Genomic DNA, 15,071 nt, shown 5'->3' with positions numbered 1-15,071 from the left:
TTCTCACGGAGGAAAGACATGTTAGACAGCTCTAGAGAGGCGTGGTTTTAAACTTATTTTTTTTTAAAAAAGACTCAGTTAACCTTATCAGTCCAATTCGAAAGTTTCCTGTGTAATATTATCAGTATTGCAAAACCAAACAGACTCGAATTTCTCTTTTTGAATTTCTCTTTCGCTTCCTCGGCGTCGGATACAAATAGCTGACAAAGTCGGGGTGCAGTTACAAGGTTTATCCAACAGGAGGCCCCATACGAGCTGAGAGAGTATGGAAGCTCTCAGGATGATGCAGAATTGTTTACTGGGTAACGTAGCTGTTTAGACGCCGGCCTCATTATACACGCACTGCCCCGGGCGAGCAATGTGCTGGCCAGCGATGACCACACCTCTCACCAAGCATGCCATTCCTGTTTGGCACACTTGAGTCCGATTTCGCGTTGAAAAACTTATAGTATTCGGATTATTTACAACACGCCCCTCATCAAAGTCGACCACGCTATCTTTGCAGTTTTAACGTGGTTTTTTCCAATGATTATACTACCCAATTTAACATAGTTTACTCTGGTTTGCCATGCTTATAAACATGATGTACTATACCTCGCTATTCTTTACAATGCTTGCCTATGCTTTACCATGCTATGCTGTTTTATTACTGTGGCAAACTTTTTAAAAAAGGTCTATTTCCAGAAAAAAATAAGTAAATTATTATTATTTATTTCTTAGCAGACGCCCTTATCCTGGGCGACTTACAATTGTTATAAGATATTATTTTTACATACAATTCCCCATTTATACAGTTGGGTTTTTTACTGGAGCAATCTAGGTAAAGTACCTTGCTCAAGGGTACAGCAGCAGTGTCCCCCACCTGGGATTGAACCCACGACCCTCCGGTCAAGAGTCCAGAGCCCTAACCACTACTCCACACTGCTGCCCTAGACTATATATCTTTGTAAATTCAACATGAACAAAAAAAAGGGTCATTTTCATTGAAAAAAATATCACACAACTTTGCAACGCAGTACAATGCAAAATGTTGTATAAAATAGTATACTGTTGAATGCAAAGTACAGGTCCTTAAAATACTATTGCAAATAAATGGTTAAAGACTATGCATGTGTTAAAAAAAAAAAAAAAAAAAAGTAAACTGCTTACTAATGTAGCCCAGGGAGTTTCGACAAAACTGTTCCTTTAAGAAACTTCAGACAGTGCTTGTGTTATTATCTAGTTCATACAGAGAGGTCCGCCTCTTGGCTGTGGATAGCTCCGATTGACAGCGAGCATTGATCCGCTCTCTCGCTCTACTCCTGCCAACAAAACCAGCCGAGAAACATGGAATAAAGTCGAGGATTCGCAGAACACCCGCCCGCCCGCCGACTTTTTTTTTTTTTTTTTTCACCTGGAACTTTAAAACCGTCTCCGGTCCGCGTTCCGAGCTCACACCGGGGCGTGAGGGATCTCCTACCCCGCCGACAGCGCTGCCATGGCCGGGGCGCGCCCGGGAGTTCACGCTCTCCAACTGAAACCCGTCTCTGTTCACGAAATCCTAAAAAAAGGGAGCAAGTTCATACAATGGGACGAGGTTGGTCAAAAAACTATTTAAAAACTCAATTCATATTATTCTTATTATTATTATTATTATTATTATTATTATTATTATTATTGATGCGATTTTGCTCCTCTGTTCTGTATAGCTCAGTTTCTCCGTGCAGTTGCTTCTGTGCACTATGCACATCGAAGATATTTCTGTTTGTTTTGTTTAAGATATTTGTTTAATGATTTGTTTAATGATGTATTGATAACTTTACACAAATAACATAGACGCGCTTTGTGGCTTAATTGTTAAGTAACCTGCACGGATGTTGTCGGACAGGAATTCAACGTGCCTGTATTTATTTTTATAGCGTTTACTTAAAAAAAAAAAAACCCGCACCTATAAAATGTATATTAATTCCTAACAACGTTGTACGGCTCGTCTGTTTTACTTCACTGTTTTTGTCGTCAAAGTCTTCCTCGAGTTTCTTGCTTCGTATTTGATTGATTTTGGGCTCGGTAATTATTAGCTCGTTGCTGTCCTTTTCTCCTCGTCTGGTTTGGATATCCCTGTGAATAAATGCAGTCTGATTTTGTGGAGTCGTGTATCACAGCGTCCCTGTTACAATGTCGTTTAGTTGTATGTATTTTGAATTCCCTACTGGTGAGCTGGTTGTGAAAATTGCGTGACATTTCTTGTAAAATGTTACCAGACTACCAAAAATAATAAAAAAGGACTTGATTTTTTTTTAAAAAATCAGTTATTCACATTTTTGTGTACCCACATTACCGTAATATATTAATATATAGCTCAAAGAGCCAGCTACCCAATGTTTCGATATGTTGTACATATCTTTCTCAAGGGAGCCTGTGTTTGAATCAAAATATTGGAGGTGTATATATATTGAAAAGTAATTAATTAAACTGAAACCATACTGTTTTAATAATTAGCTACAAACGTTTTTTCAATTACTTTTTATGAAGTATTTCTAGTGATTGATGAGTAGGCTATCCTGTTGGATCCTGACTCACCTGGGATAGAGAGCTGTTTTATTTTTTAAATCTCTCTCTCTCTCTCTCTCTAATTCCACGTTTATTTCCCGCTTTTTATTCACGAGCTTTATCAAACTCTATAATTTACATGTATAACCTCCTATCGCTGTAAGCCCCGTGACGGGGGGCGGGGCGGGGTAACCGCTTCACTTCTGGAGTGACAGCGGCGAGCAGGTTTGAGAGGGGGCGGGGCTTGTCTGGTATCTCGAGTAGTTCAACTTTGAACGTGGGGGGGCGGGGCGTGTAAAAAAACTGGACCGCCAACAAGTCCTACCTGTTTAAAAAAAAAGACTGAAATAATGCTGTACGCTTGGGAGGGTCTACTGTTGTGTGTGATTCGGGCCGCATGTGCAGTACACACTGTTAGTTTGAAGTCGTATTTTTTTTTTTTTTAAATTATGATTATTAAACTCTGTATTCATACAATTTCAATTTTTATTGACATGTTTTTGAAATATCGCTTTGTGATTTAAGGACCATGAACAATTATTGATTTATTCATGTATATATATATATATATATATATATATACACTACCATTCAAAAGTTTGGGGTCACTTAGAAATTTCCTTGTTTTCCATGAAAACATACATGAAATGAGTTTGAATAGGAAATATAGCAAAATGAATAGGAAATATAGTCATTGACAAGGTTAGAAATAATAATTTTTAATTGAAATAATAATTATGTCCTTCAAACTTTGCTTTCGTCAAAGAATCCTCCATTTGCAGCAATTACAGCCTTGCAGACCTTTGGCATTCTAGTTGTCAATTTGTTGAGGTAATCTGAAAAGATTTCACCCCATGCTTCCTGAAGCACCTCCCACAAGTTGGATTGGCTTGATGGGCACTTCTTACGTACCATACGGTCAAGCTGCTCCCACAACAGCTCAATAGGGTTGAGACCCAGTGACTGTGCTGGCCACTCCATTATAGACAGAATACCAGCTGACTGCTTCTTCCCTAAATAGTTCTTGCATAGTTTGGAGCTGTGCTTTGGGTCATTGTCCTGTTGTAGGAGGAAATTGGCTCCAATCAAGCGCCGTCCACAGGGTATGGCATGGCGTTGCAAAATGGAGTGATAGCCTTCCTTCTTCAAGATCCCTTTTACCCTGTACAAATCTCCCACTTTACCACCACCAAAGCACCCCCAGACCATCACATTGCCTCCACCATGCTTGACAGATGGCGTCAAGCACTCCTCCAGCATCTTTTCATTTGGTCTGCGTCTCACGAATGTTCTTCTTTGTGATCCGAACACCTCAAACTTAGATTCGTCTGTCCATAACACATTTTTCCAATCTTCCTCTGTCCAGTGTCTGTGTTCTTTTGCCCATCTTAATCTTTTCTTTTTATTGGCCAGTCTGAGATATGGCTTTTTCTTTGCAACTCTGCCTAGAAGGCCAGCATCCCGGAGTCGCCTCTTCACTGTTGACGCTGAGACTGGTGTTTTGCGGGTACTATTTAATGAAGCTGCCAGTTGAGGACCTGTGAGGCGTCTGTTTCTCAAACTAGACACTCTAATGTATTTGTCCTCTTGCTCAGTTGTGCACCGGGGCCTCCCACTCCTCTTTCTATTCTGGTTACAGCCAGTTTGCGCTGTTCTGTGAAGGGAGTAGTACACAGCGTTGTACGAGATCTTCAGTTTCTTGGCAATTTCTCGCATGGAATAGCCTTCATTTCTCAGAACAAGAATAGACTGACGAGTTTCAGAAGAAAGTCCTTTGTTTCTGGTCATTTTGAGCCTGTAATCGAACCCACAATTGCTGATGCTCCAGATACTCAACTAGTGTAAAGAAGGCCAGTTTTATTGCTTCTTTAATCAGCACAACAGTTTTCAGCTGTGCTAACATAATTGCAAAAGGGTTTTCTAATGATCAATTAGCCTTTTAAAATGATAAACTTGGAATAGCAAACACAACGTGTCATTGCAACACAGGACTGATGGTTGCTGATAATGGGCCTCTGTACGCCTATGTAGATATTCCATTACAAATCAGCCGTTTCCAGCTACAATAGTCATTTACAACATTAACAATGTCTACACTGTATTTCTGATCAATTTGATGTTATTTTAATGGACAAAAAATTTGCTTTTCTTTCGAAAACAAGGAAATTTCTAAGTGACCCCAAACTTTTGAACGGTAGTGTATATATATATATATATTTGTCCAAACTGTAGTATAGGTGTTTGAAAAATGCTACACTGTTTTTCCCTTGAAATATTTGACATTTTGAAGTCTTACATGAAATACTACTGTACTACTATTACGGCTTCCGGTAGACTTTTTTTTTTTTGCAATATGATTTTGTACTTTCTTTGATTACGTGATGTTAAAAAAATATCTAGATTGTGTTTGTATAGTTTTTATTTTTTTAAAAAATTATGACTCAATCCTAAAATTCTGGGTGCTGGATGTACGGTTTAAGATTGCATTGCAATATTGCGCAAACTGCAGTGTAATCGTCCCTGAGACAGAAGAGTGGGAGGAGAGATAGAAAACTATATATATATTAAAAAAAAAAAAACGCCTAAAAAAAGCAAGTGCCGTTTATTGCTGGACTTTCTGACACCGGGCTGCAGTCCTTTTAAACTTTCGCTACGTTTTAGTTATAGTTTTTAACTGATTAATTTATAAAAAAAAAACACTCGCATTTAGGAAAACGCCCACGCCTGTCTGCAAAAAACGGGCGTCTAAAACTGTTATATTTTGTCTGTGTTTGTTTTCTCTTCCAAACCAGTGTTTTTGCCAGTATAATCCAGAATCTACTGTAAAAAAAACGTATCGGGGCTTGTCCGGACTGTAAGTGTGCGTGGGAAGACTGATAATTCAAATTGCGTGTGTCGAGTGTGTGTGTTTGTTCTAGACTTTCCCTGTAAAGGGAGGGGCACGTCGTTTGTGTGTCGTCATAAGTTAAAGAGGAAAAATAAAAAAGTAAAAGAAAAGGAAATTTAAAAAAAAAACAAAAAAAAAAACAACGAGATAAGGTTTTATCACACAGCAAATATTATTTTTAAATTATAAAAACGGTGTGTGTAATATATATATATATATATACACTAAACCTTCTTAAAGTCTCCCCTAGCAAAAGCATAGCAACGTGTAACAGGCTAGGGAAAGCGTGGCAAAGCACAGGTAGGCATTGCAAAGAAGACCAGCGAGGTGTGATAATGCATGATAATATAAACACAGCAAAGCAGGGTCAGCTGTGCTGAAGTGTATTAGAGGTATTCACGCTGGTTTACCGTCATCAGAGTAAAGTGTACCGGTCTGAAAGCAAATTCAATTGAGATTGAACTGAACTATATATATATAATAGCTGAGGCTAGATCACAGAACATTGTCTCCATATATTATCCAGCCTGAGATGCTTGTGTCTGTGCCAGGGAAGTGGAGCTGAAGAGGAGCTCCAGAACATTTCAAAGCCCCTTAACGTACCTCGCAACCTCCATAAATCTCACCTGTTCTGCTATTGGCTACTTGGGTCTCAAGTGTGCAGCGTCGAAAGAAACACATAGTAAACAGGTGTTTTTTTTATTTAGAAACATCTGGTGCTTAGTTAGCTGAAGGGGTTTGCTTTCCTCTCAGGAAATCTCTCAGGAAATCGGCTACACTTGCACTTTCTAGGTAATCCTCCCCCCCCCCCCCCCCCCCCCCCACAGCAGCGTTTTCAGGGTCAAAGTCATGTTACTGGATGAAAGCACATCAGCTAATAGGGAGGAAGCAACCGGTTGGTTAACGACGGGAAAGAAGCCATTCCCCGTCGTCCAGGCGACCAAGGAAGTGCGACGCCATCTGAAAACGTGGTTTGCAAACGGAGATTTCTTTAACCTGGGGTCAGGTCATCGCACAGGTCCACAGTGTCTCTCCAACCTGCTGACCCGCTATGTCCCTGGCTGAGGTCCCCCGACTCTGGCCTGCTCGTTATCCCCAAGCGAACGCGCCCCACACTTGGAAAGGGTTATTTTAGCTTCACGGCCCCCGACTCTGTGTCCCAGCTCTAGTGCGTGCGGCTCCCGCAGTCGCTCGCTTCAAATCCACTCTCAAGACCCGCTTGTTCTCTCTTGCTTTCCATGCTGTTTAAGCCTGATCTCTGTTGTTAGCTGCTGTCTAATTGCTATTTCAGATTTATCTTTGTTATGGTTCTGTATGACACACGCATCCACAATGTTTAAAACTCACATCGAGCCTTGTATTTAATGTACTATGCCCTGTATTTCACTGTGTGTAAAGTACCATGCATTGTTCCTTACTATCTTGTAAAGCGCTTTGTGATGGTGGTCCACTATGAAAGGCGCTATAAAAATTAACTATTGATTGATTGATTGATTGATTGATGTTTTAAAATTTAAAACAATGCAATCCAACTCGCTTTTATACAGCATCTTGCATGTCGATCATCCCAGGGCACATTACGATAAAAACTGTGAACTATCGAATGTTCAGCAGTCGCTGATCTCAATGTGTTTCTTTCAAAACTGCACACTTGAGACCTATTGTACACAGCGAATGGAAATGCCCAAGAGGTGAGATTTCTGAACTTAATCTGTTCACTTTCATCAAGTGAGAAGTGTTGAATTTAAATCAAGGGAAGTAATGTTAAAACTTTACAATGCATTAGTAAGACCTCACCTAGAATATTGTGTTCAGTTCTGGTCACCTTGTTACAAAAAGGATATTGCTGCTCTAGAAAGAGTGCAAAGAAGAGCAACCAGAATTATCCCCAGGTTTAAAAGGCATGTCGTATGCAGACAGGCTAAAATAATTGAGTCTTGACAAAGAAGACTACGCAGCGATCTGATTCAAGCATTCAAAATCCTAAAAGGTATTGACAACCCAGGGGACCTGAAAAAAGAAACAAGGACCAGGGGTCACAAAATTGAGATTAAAGGGGCATACAGAACAGAAAATAGGAGGTGCTTTTTTTACACAGAGAATTGTGAGGGTCTGGAACCAACTCCCCAGTAATGTTGTTGAAGCTGACACCCTGGGATCCTTCAAGAAGCTGCTTGATGAGATTCTGGGATCAATAAGCTACTAACAACCAAACGAGCAAGATGGGCCGAATGGGGCCTCCTCTCGTTTGTAAACTTCCTTGTGTTCTTATGTAAGTCGATCGTACCAGTGGCAATGTGTGATGATCTCTAGTTGGGAGTCTGTGGTGCTGGTTTTGTCGTGCTTATCAGCAGGCGAGGCGCCGTGCTGAGCACAAAGTGAAGCCTCACGCGGGTGCCCAGAGATTACTGTTGGTTTATCACAGCTAATTGAAAAACTGTTAGCAGCGGGTTGGTCACACAAACCGCTGAGCGCTAATGTGTGCTGAGAGATCCTGACCTGGTTTTAAAAGGCGATCTCAATGGAATTCCCTGCATAAACATATCAGAGATTCTGCATTGGTGAGGAAAAAATTATCATGACGCTATTGGAAGAGGACCAGGACCCAGAACCACTCAGAACGATTGCAGCAATAGTAAGAGGGGGTATAGAAGCTTGACAACTTTACTGGGAGAAACTTGCCTCTCTCTCTCTCTCCCCCCCCTCCCCCCTCCATCCTCTGGCCTCAGCCTCTTGATTTTTGTAATTCCAATGCAATTAAGACATCAGGGCTGGAAATAAACCCCGGGAAAACTGTTTGTCAGAAGCTGGCTTCTCCTGCTCCGGCTCCCAGGAGCTCCTTCATTGACAATTCAGAGCTCTTTGCAACTGGAGCCTGTCTGGTTGTATATCTCCCACCCCCGCCTTGTTCAGTTGAACCATTCCTAAACATTGAGCGCTGCTTAGTTCTGGGTAAATGCATTAGAAAGTAGGGGGGAAGAGTTTATTATTATTATTATTATTAATAATAATAATAATAATAATAATAATAATAATAATAATAATAATAATAATAATAATAATAATAATAATAATAATAATAATACTTCCATTGCAGATTTACCATTCAGAGTGAATTCAGAAACAGCTTCTTGGGTTTGTGTGGGTCCCTGTTCTCCGCAGACTCTTTAAGAAAAGCAGCGATCATCACAAACCCAAGCAGCTGTTTCTGAATTCACTCTGAACAGGGAATCAGCCCCCCGATCCACACCAGGGACCCCTCGCCTGACTGTCAGCGCCTGATTTCTGCGGAGGGCTCAATCTGAATAATCAATCATGCCATAGTCTCCACTATATCCCATTTGTGGGTGAAACTGCTATGCAAGAAAGTCAACCCTTCCTGATGCCTCTGCTCTTGCTGCGTCCCTTTTGAAGCAACATTAAAAGGCTTTGTTTTTTAGGCAGCTTTTAAAGGCGCTGGCCTGAGCTTTTCAAATCCATTTCCTAACCTCTTAAAGAAACATTATCGCCAGCCCTCCTTTTAAAGGAGTGCTAAGCCAGGCTTTTTTTACAATCCATTTTCGCTCTCGTGTCGTCATCGCTGACCTCCCATTACAGGTTTAACCACGACTTTCAGCAATCCATTTATTACCTGTTATTAGCAAAAGCCGTATTATTACTGTCCATTAACAATGCTGCTAGTGGACTAGCTATGACCAAATGTGCTTTACAATGCTTCCCTATGCTTTACCAGACCTCTCTGTGCTTTACAATGCTTCCCTATGCTTTACCAGACCTCTCTGTGCTTTACAATGCTTCCCTATGCTTTACCAGAACTCTCTGTGATTTACAATGCTTCCCTATGCTTTACCAGAACTCTCTGTGATTTACAATGCTTCCCTATGCTTTACCAGACCTCTCTGTGCTTTACAATGCTTCCCTATGCTTTACCAAACCTCTCTGTGCTTTACAATGCTTCCCTATGCTTTACCACACCTCTCTGTGCTTTACAATGCTTCCCCATGCTTTACCATGCATTGTGCTTTATTACACTGTGCTGTGCTTTTACTAGGGGACACTTTTATGAGGGTAAAACTGAATGAGTTTTCTCAGGGCTGTGTTTCTGATGGCTTCCGTGTGTTCGATTTTTTTCAGGAGCCAGTGATTCGGAATTTGGTCACTTTGCGGGTCGACCCTCAAGGATTCTTCCTGTACTGGACCGGAGCCAACATGGTGAGTGACCTCCGTACTGGGAACCAGTGGCACCAGTGACCTACCTACCGACCCTACTGGTGTTCTCCAGGCGTCCGATTTTAATGCTTGATAGTTCAGGGATGGAAATAAGACTCCCGTTGCAGTGTGATCCATTCCTGGTTTTGCTAAGAGTTTAATAATACAACACACCTGAGCTTGTTACCTATAAACTGATTTGCCGCTATTCAAGTGAAAGAAGTGATCGTCTAGTCTAGTGCACTGCAGGCCAGCCTCGGTTTCTAATGGCCTTGTGATAGGCAAGGCGCTGTAGAAAAAGCAGAAATGAATCTAAAACACAACATCTTGAAAACAATGAATGACACACACACAGAGATCAGTGGTTCTCAGTTCAATTCCGTGTGGTTGGTGGGGAACTCATGTAGGTACGTTAACTGTCAGGTTTCTAGGGGGGCTGTGTGGTCCAGTGGCTAAAGAAAAGGGCTTGTAACCAGGAGGTCCCCGGTTCAAATCCCACCTCAGCCACTGACTCATTGTGTGACCCTGAGCAAGTCACTTCACCTCCTTGTGCTCCGTCTTTTGGGTGAGACGTAGTTGTAAGTGACTCTGCAGCTGATGCATAGTTCACACACCCTGGTCTCTGTAAGTCGCCTTGGATAAAGGCATCTGCTAAATAAACAAATAATAATAACAATAGTTTTGTAAAATCAGTTTGTTTTATGTCGACAAAAAAAAAAAAAAATACATAGGAATTAATGAAGGACTGATGTAAACGCTTGCAAAAATATAACCCAGCGCGTTTAAACGTTTAAATTTGTACATGGCGTCCGTTGTCGGCTTCATATACGTGCAGCAGAGGCAAATGAATGACCGCTTTTGTGTTCGTCTGCTATCGGAAGCAGTGAGATAAGCAACCACAGTTTGGTCTGCTTAGCGCCTGATAAACGGAACTGCGACTGGAGAGAGGAGGCAGTCGTGCAGCGAGGTCTGAGATCTGCAGAGGAAGTTCGTTTTTCCTTTCTGTTATTTCAGGATTGGTAGAATTACAATAAATCCACGTGATTTCTTATTGCAAGACTGGACGCACACGCGCACGCACACACACAGTCATCAGGACTTGTTTTATCCATTCCAGTATAGAGGCAGAGGTTTGAAATGTTACAATGTAGTTTCAAGTTTCATTTTCTTAAGCTTTTTTTTAATGAGGTTTGCAATCTGAACGGCTCTTGTCGCAGTTACTCAAACACTGTGGTTTTTAAGATCCTCCTCATACAAAAGTGTGGGCAGTGTAGGAGATCGTGTCTGTCTGTCACGCGCCCCATGCTGAACGGGCCAGCCTTTTCCAAACCTCTGTCCCTCACTCCTAGTCTCCTAGGCGTCTCCGCCTGGCTGTCATCTGATAAGCTCGCGATTTCAAACACATATTTTCACACTTTGATTGTGTGTTCCTGTAGACCTTTCGGATCGCATTTGGCTATCGTCCTGCTTTTCTTAAAGACTGTGGAGGACAGCGACCCACACAAACCCAAGCAGCTGTTTCTGAATTCACTCTGAACGGGGAGTCAGCCCCCTCCGATCCACACCAGCGACCCTCAGCTGTGAAGAGCTGGATCTCAATAATCAATCCATGTAGCTCTATTTATCAATATAAAGGCTAGTGAAAAAGCCCACTCCGCTACCCAGCACCCCCAGTCCCCCCCACCACAGTAATCTAATAAAGAGAGTGGTACGTTTCTTTTACTTCTCCTCCTGAGTTTAAGTCTCGTGACCTGTTTTAACGAAGTTAAGAACTCACTCTCCGCTAGGAACAGAAACATCATTGTCTTGCGAGAAGCTTGAGGGGAATTCTGCTTTCTCTGTGCAGGAATGCTGTCGCAAATCAGAATTGTTTTGTAATGGTAGTTGCTGTGATAGCATTTATGAGGGAGGCTGTTCAGAGAGTAGAAGAGCCTGCCTTTCTCTTTCTCTATCGCTTTCTCTCTCTCTTTCTCCATCAGTACAGAGGGAGGCTGTCCAGAGAGTATAAGAGCCTCCCTTTCTCTTTCTCTGCTCCACCAGCACAGAGCAGAGGGAGGCTGTTCAGAGAGTATAAGAGCCTCTTTTCTCTTTCTCTGCCCCACCAGCACAGAGCAGAGGGAGGCTGTTCAAAGAGCATAAGAGCCTCCCTTTCTCTTTCTCTGCTCCACCAGCACAGAGCAGAGGGAGGCTGTTCAGAGAGTATAAGAGCCTCTTTTCTCTTTCTCTGCCCCACCAGCACACAGAGAGAGAGAGAGAGAGAGAAAGAAAGAAAGAATATTGTAAGTTGTGTTCGGTTTATTATTTCTCTATTCTCAGCCCCCATGTTTTTAAACAGCAGCCTGTCCAGAGGTTCTGTTTCGGGGAATCTCGAGACAGAACCTGGGGCTGGGAGGAGGAGGAGGAGGAGGGCTGGTTCGCTGTGTAGATTCCTCTCTAGCAGCTGTCATGCGAGGGTTCATATGATCCCTGACAAAGACCAGCTTTCCGTTGCATATCCGACTACACTAGAGCTTCTGAAGTCCCACGCGACAATAAATCAATCAGGCTTGCTTTCTCAAGCGTCTCTCGCTTCCTGTAGCTGAAGCTTTGTGTACACAAGGCATGGCCTGAGTGCTTTGTCATTTTAAAAGAGAGAAATAAAGAGATGCTCTTTCAAAGGTAAATCGGAGCCCGGCCAAAGAGGTTTTGGCTCGTCGACGCGCAGTGAGATCTTAAAGAGACAGAGACCGCTGCTGCCTGCTTTATTAGGACCTGCTGAGCTGGAGATTAGGGGGATCGTGTCACGTGACATCCCTGGGGCTCTGTGAAGGTGTGGGAGCAGCACGATTGCAAGCAGCCTGCCAGAAACGGAGGGATACAACGTTGGAAAGAAGCAGGAAGTTTGTCCTTTGAGATTGGAGCCTCCTTGACAAAGGGGGTCCTGGAAAAACAGTAAAAGGACGATCGCAAAGTACAAACAACAATCATAAAAAACACGCATGGTTCAAACTGAATCACCAGCACACAGAGATCAAAAAAACAGAATAAATAAGACTTGTATGTGTTTGTTAATGCGGACTGAAGGAGAAGCAGTATTGGCTTCCCATGTACCCGCATGGACCTCTCAGAACTACATTTCCCATCATCCTCCTGCTCACTGCTCCATCCATCTCGGTGACATGTGTGAGCAGGAGGATGATGGGAAATGTAGTTCTGAGAGGTCCGTGCAGGTACACGGGAAGCCACCTTGAGGCAGGGAATGCAATTTAAAAGTTTAAAAAAAGTGGTCAAACTGTAAAATAAATAAATAAATTTAAATAAATAAATAAATAAATAAAACAATACACACACACCTTACGTAAACAATTGTAGCAACACATGGGAACATGAAACACAATAAAATAAAGGTCCTTGTGAACCCTTTAAACCTGAAATACAAAACCATACCAAATAAAATCGAGAGGAAGCCAATGATGTGTCAAAGGGGGAAGACTCTAGAACAGGGTTTCCCAACCCCGGTCCTAGGGGCTCCCTGTGTCTGCTGGTTTTCATTCCAACTGAGTTCTCAATTACTTAACAAAACCCTTCCTTGAACTGATCATGTGCTTAATTAGACCTTTTTAATTGTTCTCCGCTCCTAATAAGCTGTTGATTTTCAAGTTACGTATAAAATTGTAGACTTGAAATCACCAACTGTTTAAAAGCTGAACACAATTAAAAAGGTCTAATTAAGCTAATGAGTAGTTCAATTAAGGATTCAGTGAGAACTTAGTTGGAATGGAAAACAGAAGATATAGGGGGGGCCCAGGACTAGGATTGAGAAACCCGTCCTAGAACATCTGCAACATGAATTATACAGGAAGTCTAATTTTAACAAACCAGTCCAAGAGTTTTATAACACTGCAGTATATCAGCAATGATAATCAGGGGTCTGTTGACTCTAGTAGCCCCGGGCAACTGGACAAGTAATGGGCCACCATTGTCCTTATGGACAGGAAGCCCTTAAGGCTCTTCAAGACTTTAATGATGGCCTTACCGGAAAATCCTAAACAGATCTCTGGGAATGCATGTGTGGTCCGAGTTGCCCTTTTTTAAAAAGGGGTCCAGCTTTTTCACAAACTGTAAAAAACGTTTTCACAAACATGCTGTAGACTTTTTTTTCACGAGATAAAAAAATATGGTTGATTTCATAAAAATAAACTTGGTAAACAAACAACAACTTATTTGAAAAATAAAACCGGAAGGCTTAGGAATTTATTATTATTATTAACGACATTAATATTATTAATGATCTTCCCCTTTTGTTTTATCGCAGTCGCCTGCCCCTAGTTTGGGAATACAAGAGTTACGTCTCATGGTCAGAAATGTAACTCAGATGTAGTTGTTTGATGTCTGGGGATAAAGATTTAAACGGTTGCCAGTCTTATAAGTGCTTGTTTTGTATATATCTTGAAATCCCCAAAGCTTCTAAAATGATATTGGCTTCTCCCTTTCTGGTAACTGTGCCACGAAAGTAAACATACTTTTGAAAGTGGGCCAACAAACCAGGCAGTCAAAATACTTCACATTTTTTTGTTTTGTTTTTTGGTTTCGATTTTTTCACCCCGTGGATAAAGTCTGTTTGCCTGGGTTTCCACACTAAACCAAAAAAAAAACTAAAACTCTTGCAAAACTGCATTCCTGTATAAAGAGTTAAGAAAGAGAGCTCCACTCTCAACACTGCAGAGCTGTATAGAGGTCTATAGGAAAGAGAGCTCCACTCTCCACACTGCAGAGCTGTATAGAGGTCTATAGGAAAGAGATCTCCACTCTCAACACTGCAGAGCTGTATAGAAGTCTATAGGAAAGAGAGCTCCACTCTCAACACTGTAGAGCTGTATAGAGGTCTGTAGGAAAGAGAGCTCCCCTCTCCACACTGCAGAGCTGTATAGAGGTCTATAGGAAAGAACTCAAAACTGCAGAGCTGTATAGAGGTCTATAGGAAAGAGAACTCCACTCTCAACACTGCAGAGCTGTATAGAGGTCTATAGGAAAGAACTCAAAACTGCAGAGCTGTATAGAGGTCTATAGGAAAGAGAGCTCCACTCTCCACACTGCAGAGCTGTATAGAGGTCTATAGGAAACAGAGCTCCACTCTCAACACTGCAGAGCTGTATCGAGGTCTATAGGAAAGAGAGCTCCACTCTCAACACTGCAGAGCTGTATAGAGGTCTATAGGAAAGAACTCAACACTGCAGAGCTGTATAGAGGTCTATAGGAAAGAGAGCTCCACTCTCCACACTGCAGAGCTGTATAGAGGTCTATAGGAAACAGAGCTCCACTCTCAACACTGCAGAGCTGTATCGAGGTCTATAGGAAAGAGAGCTCCCCTCTCAACACTGCAGAGCTGTATAGAGGTCTATAGGAAAGAGAGCTCCACTCTCAACACTGCAGAGCTGTATCGAGGTCTATAGGAAAGAGAGCTCCC

General features: G+C 41.9%; 2 protein-coding genes across 2 annotated transcripts in view; both read left to right on the top strand.

The window, feature by feature from the left end:
* The window catches only part of LOC117398547 (pyruvate carboxylase, mitochondrial), a 254,983-nt gene that overhangs the window by 214,324 nt on the left and 25,588 nt on the right, over positions 1-15,071 (top strand). The gene's annotated exons all lie outside the window — the stretch shown is intronic.
* LOC131696606 (1-phosphatidylinositol 4,5-bisphosphate phosphodiesterase beta-3-like) overlaps positions 1,189-15,071 on the top strand; it is a 45,936-nt gene continuing 32,053 nt past the window's right edge. The window contains exons 1-2 of the mRNA XM_059015662.1: positions 1,189-1,576; positions 9,551-9,628. Of these exons, the coding sequence (XP_058871645.1) occupies positions 1,478-1,576; positions 9,551-9,628 (177 nt within the window). The 5' untranslated portion in view covers positions 1,189-1,477. The remainder of the gene's footprint in view (positions 1,577-9,550; positions 9,629-15,071) is intronic.

Source organism: Acipenser ruthenus, chromosome 51, assembly GCF_902713425.1.
Source record: "Acipenser ruthenus chromosome 51, fAciRut3.2 maternal haplotype, whole genome shotgun sequence".
In the NCBI taxonomy this organism is placed as follows: Eukaryota; Metazoa; Chordata; class Actinopteri; order Acipenseriformes; family Acipenseridae; genus Acipenser; species Acipenser ruthenus.
This window is presented reverse-complemented; position numbering and strand designations above follow the sequence as displayed.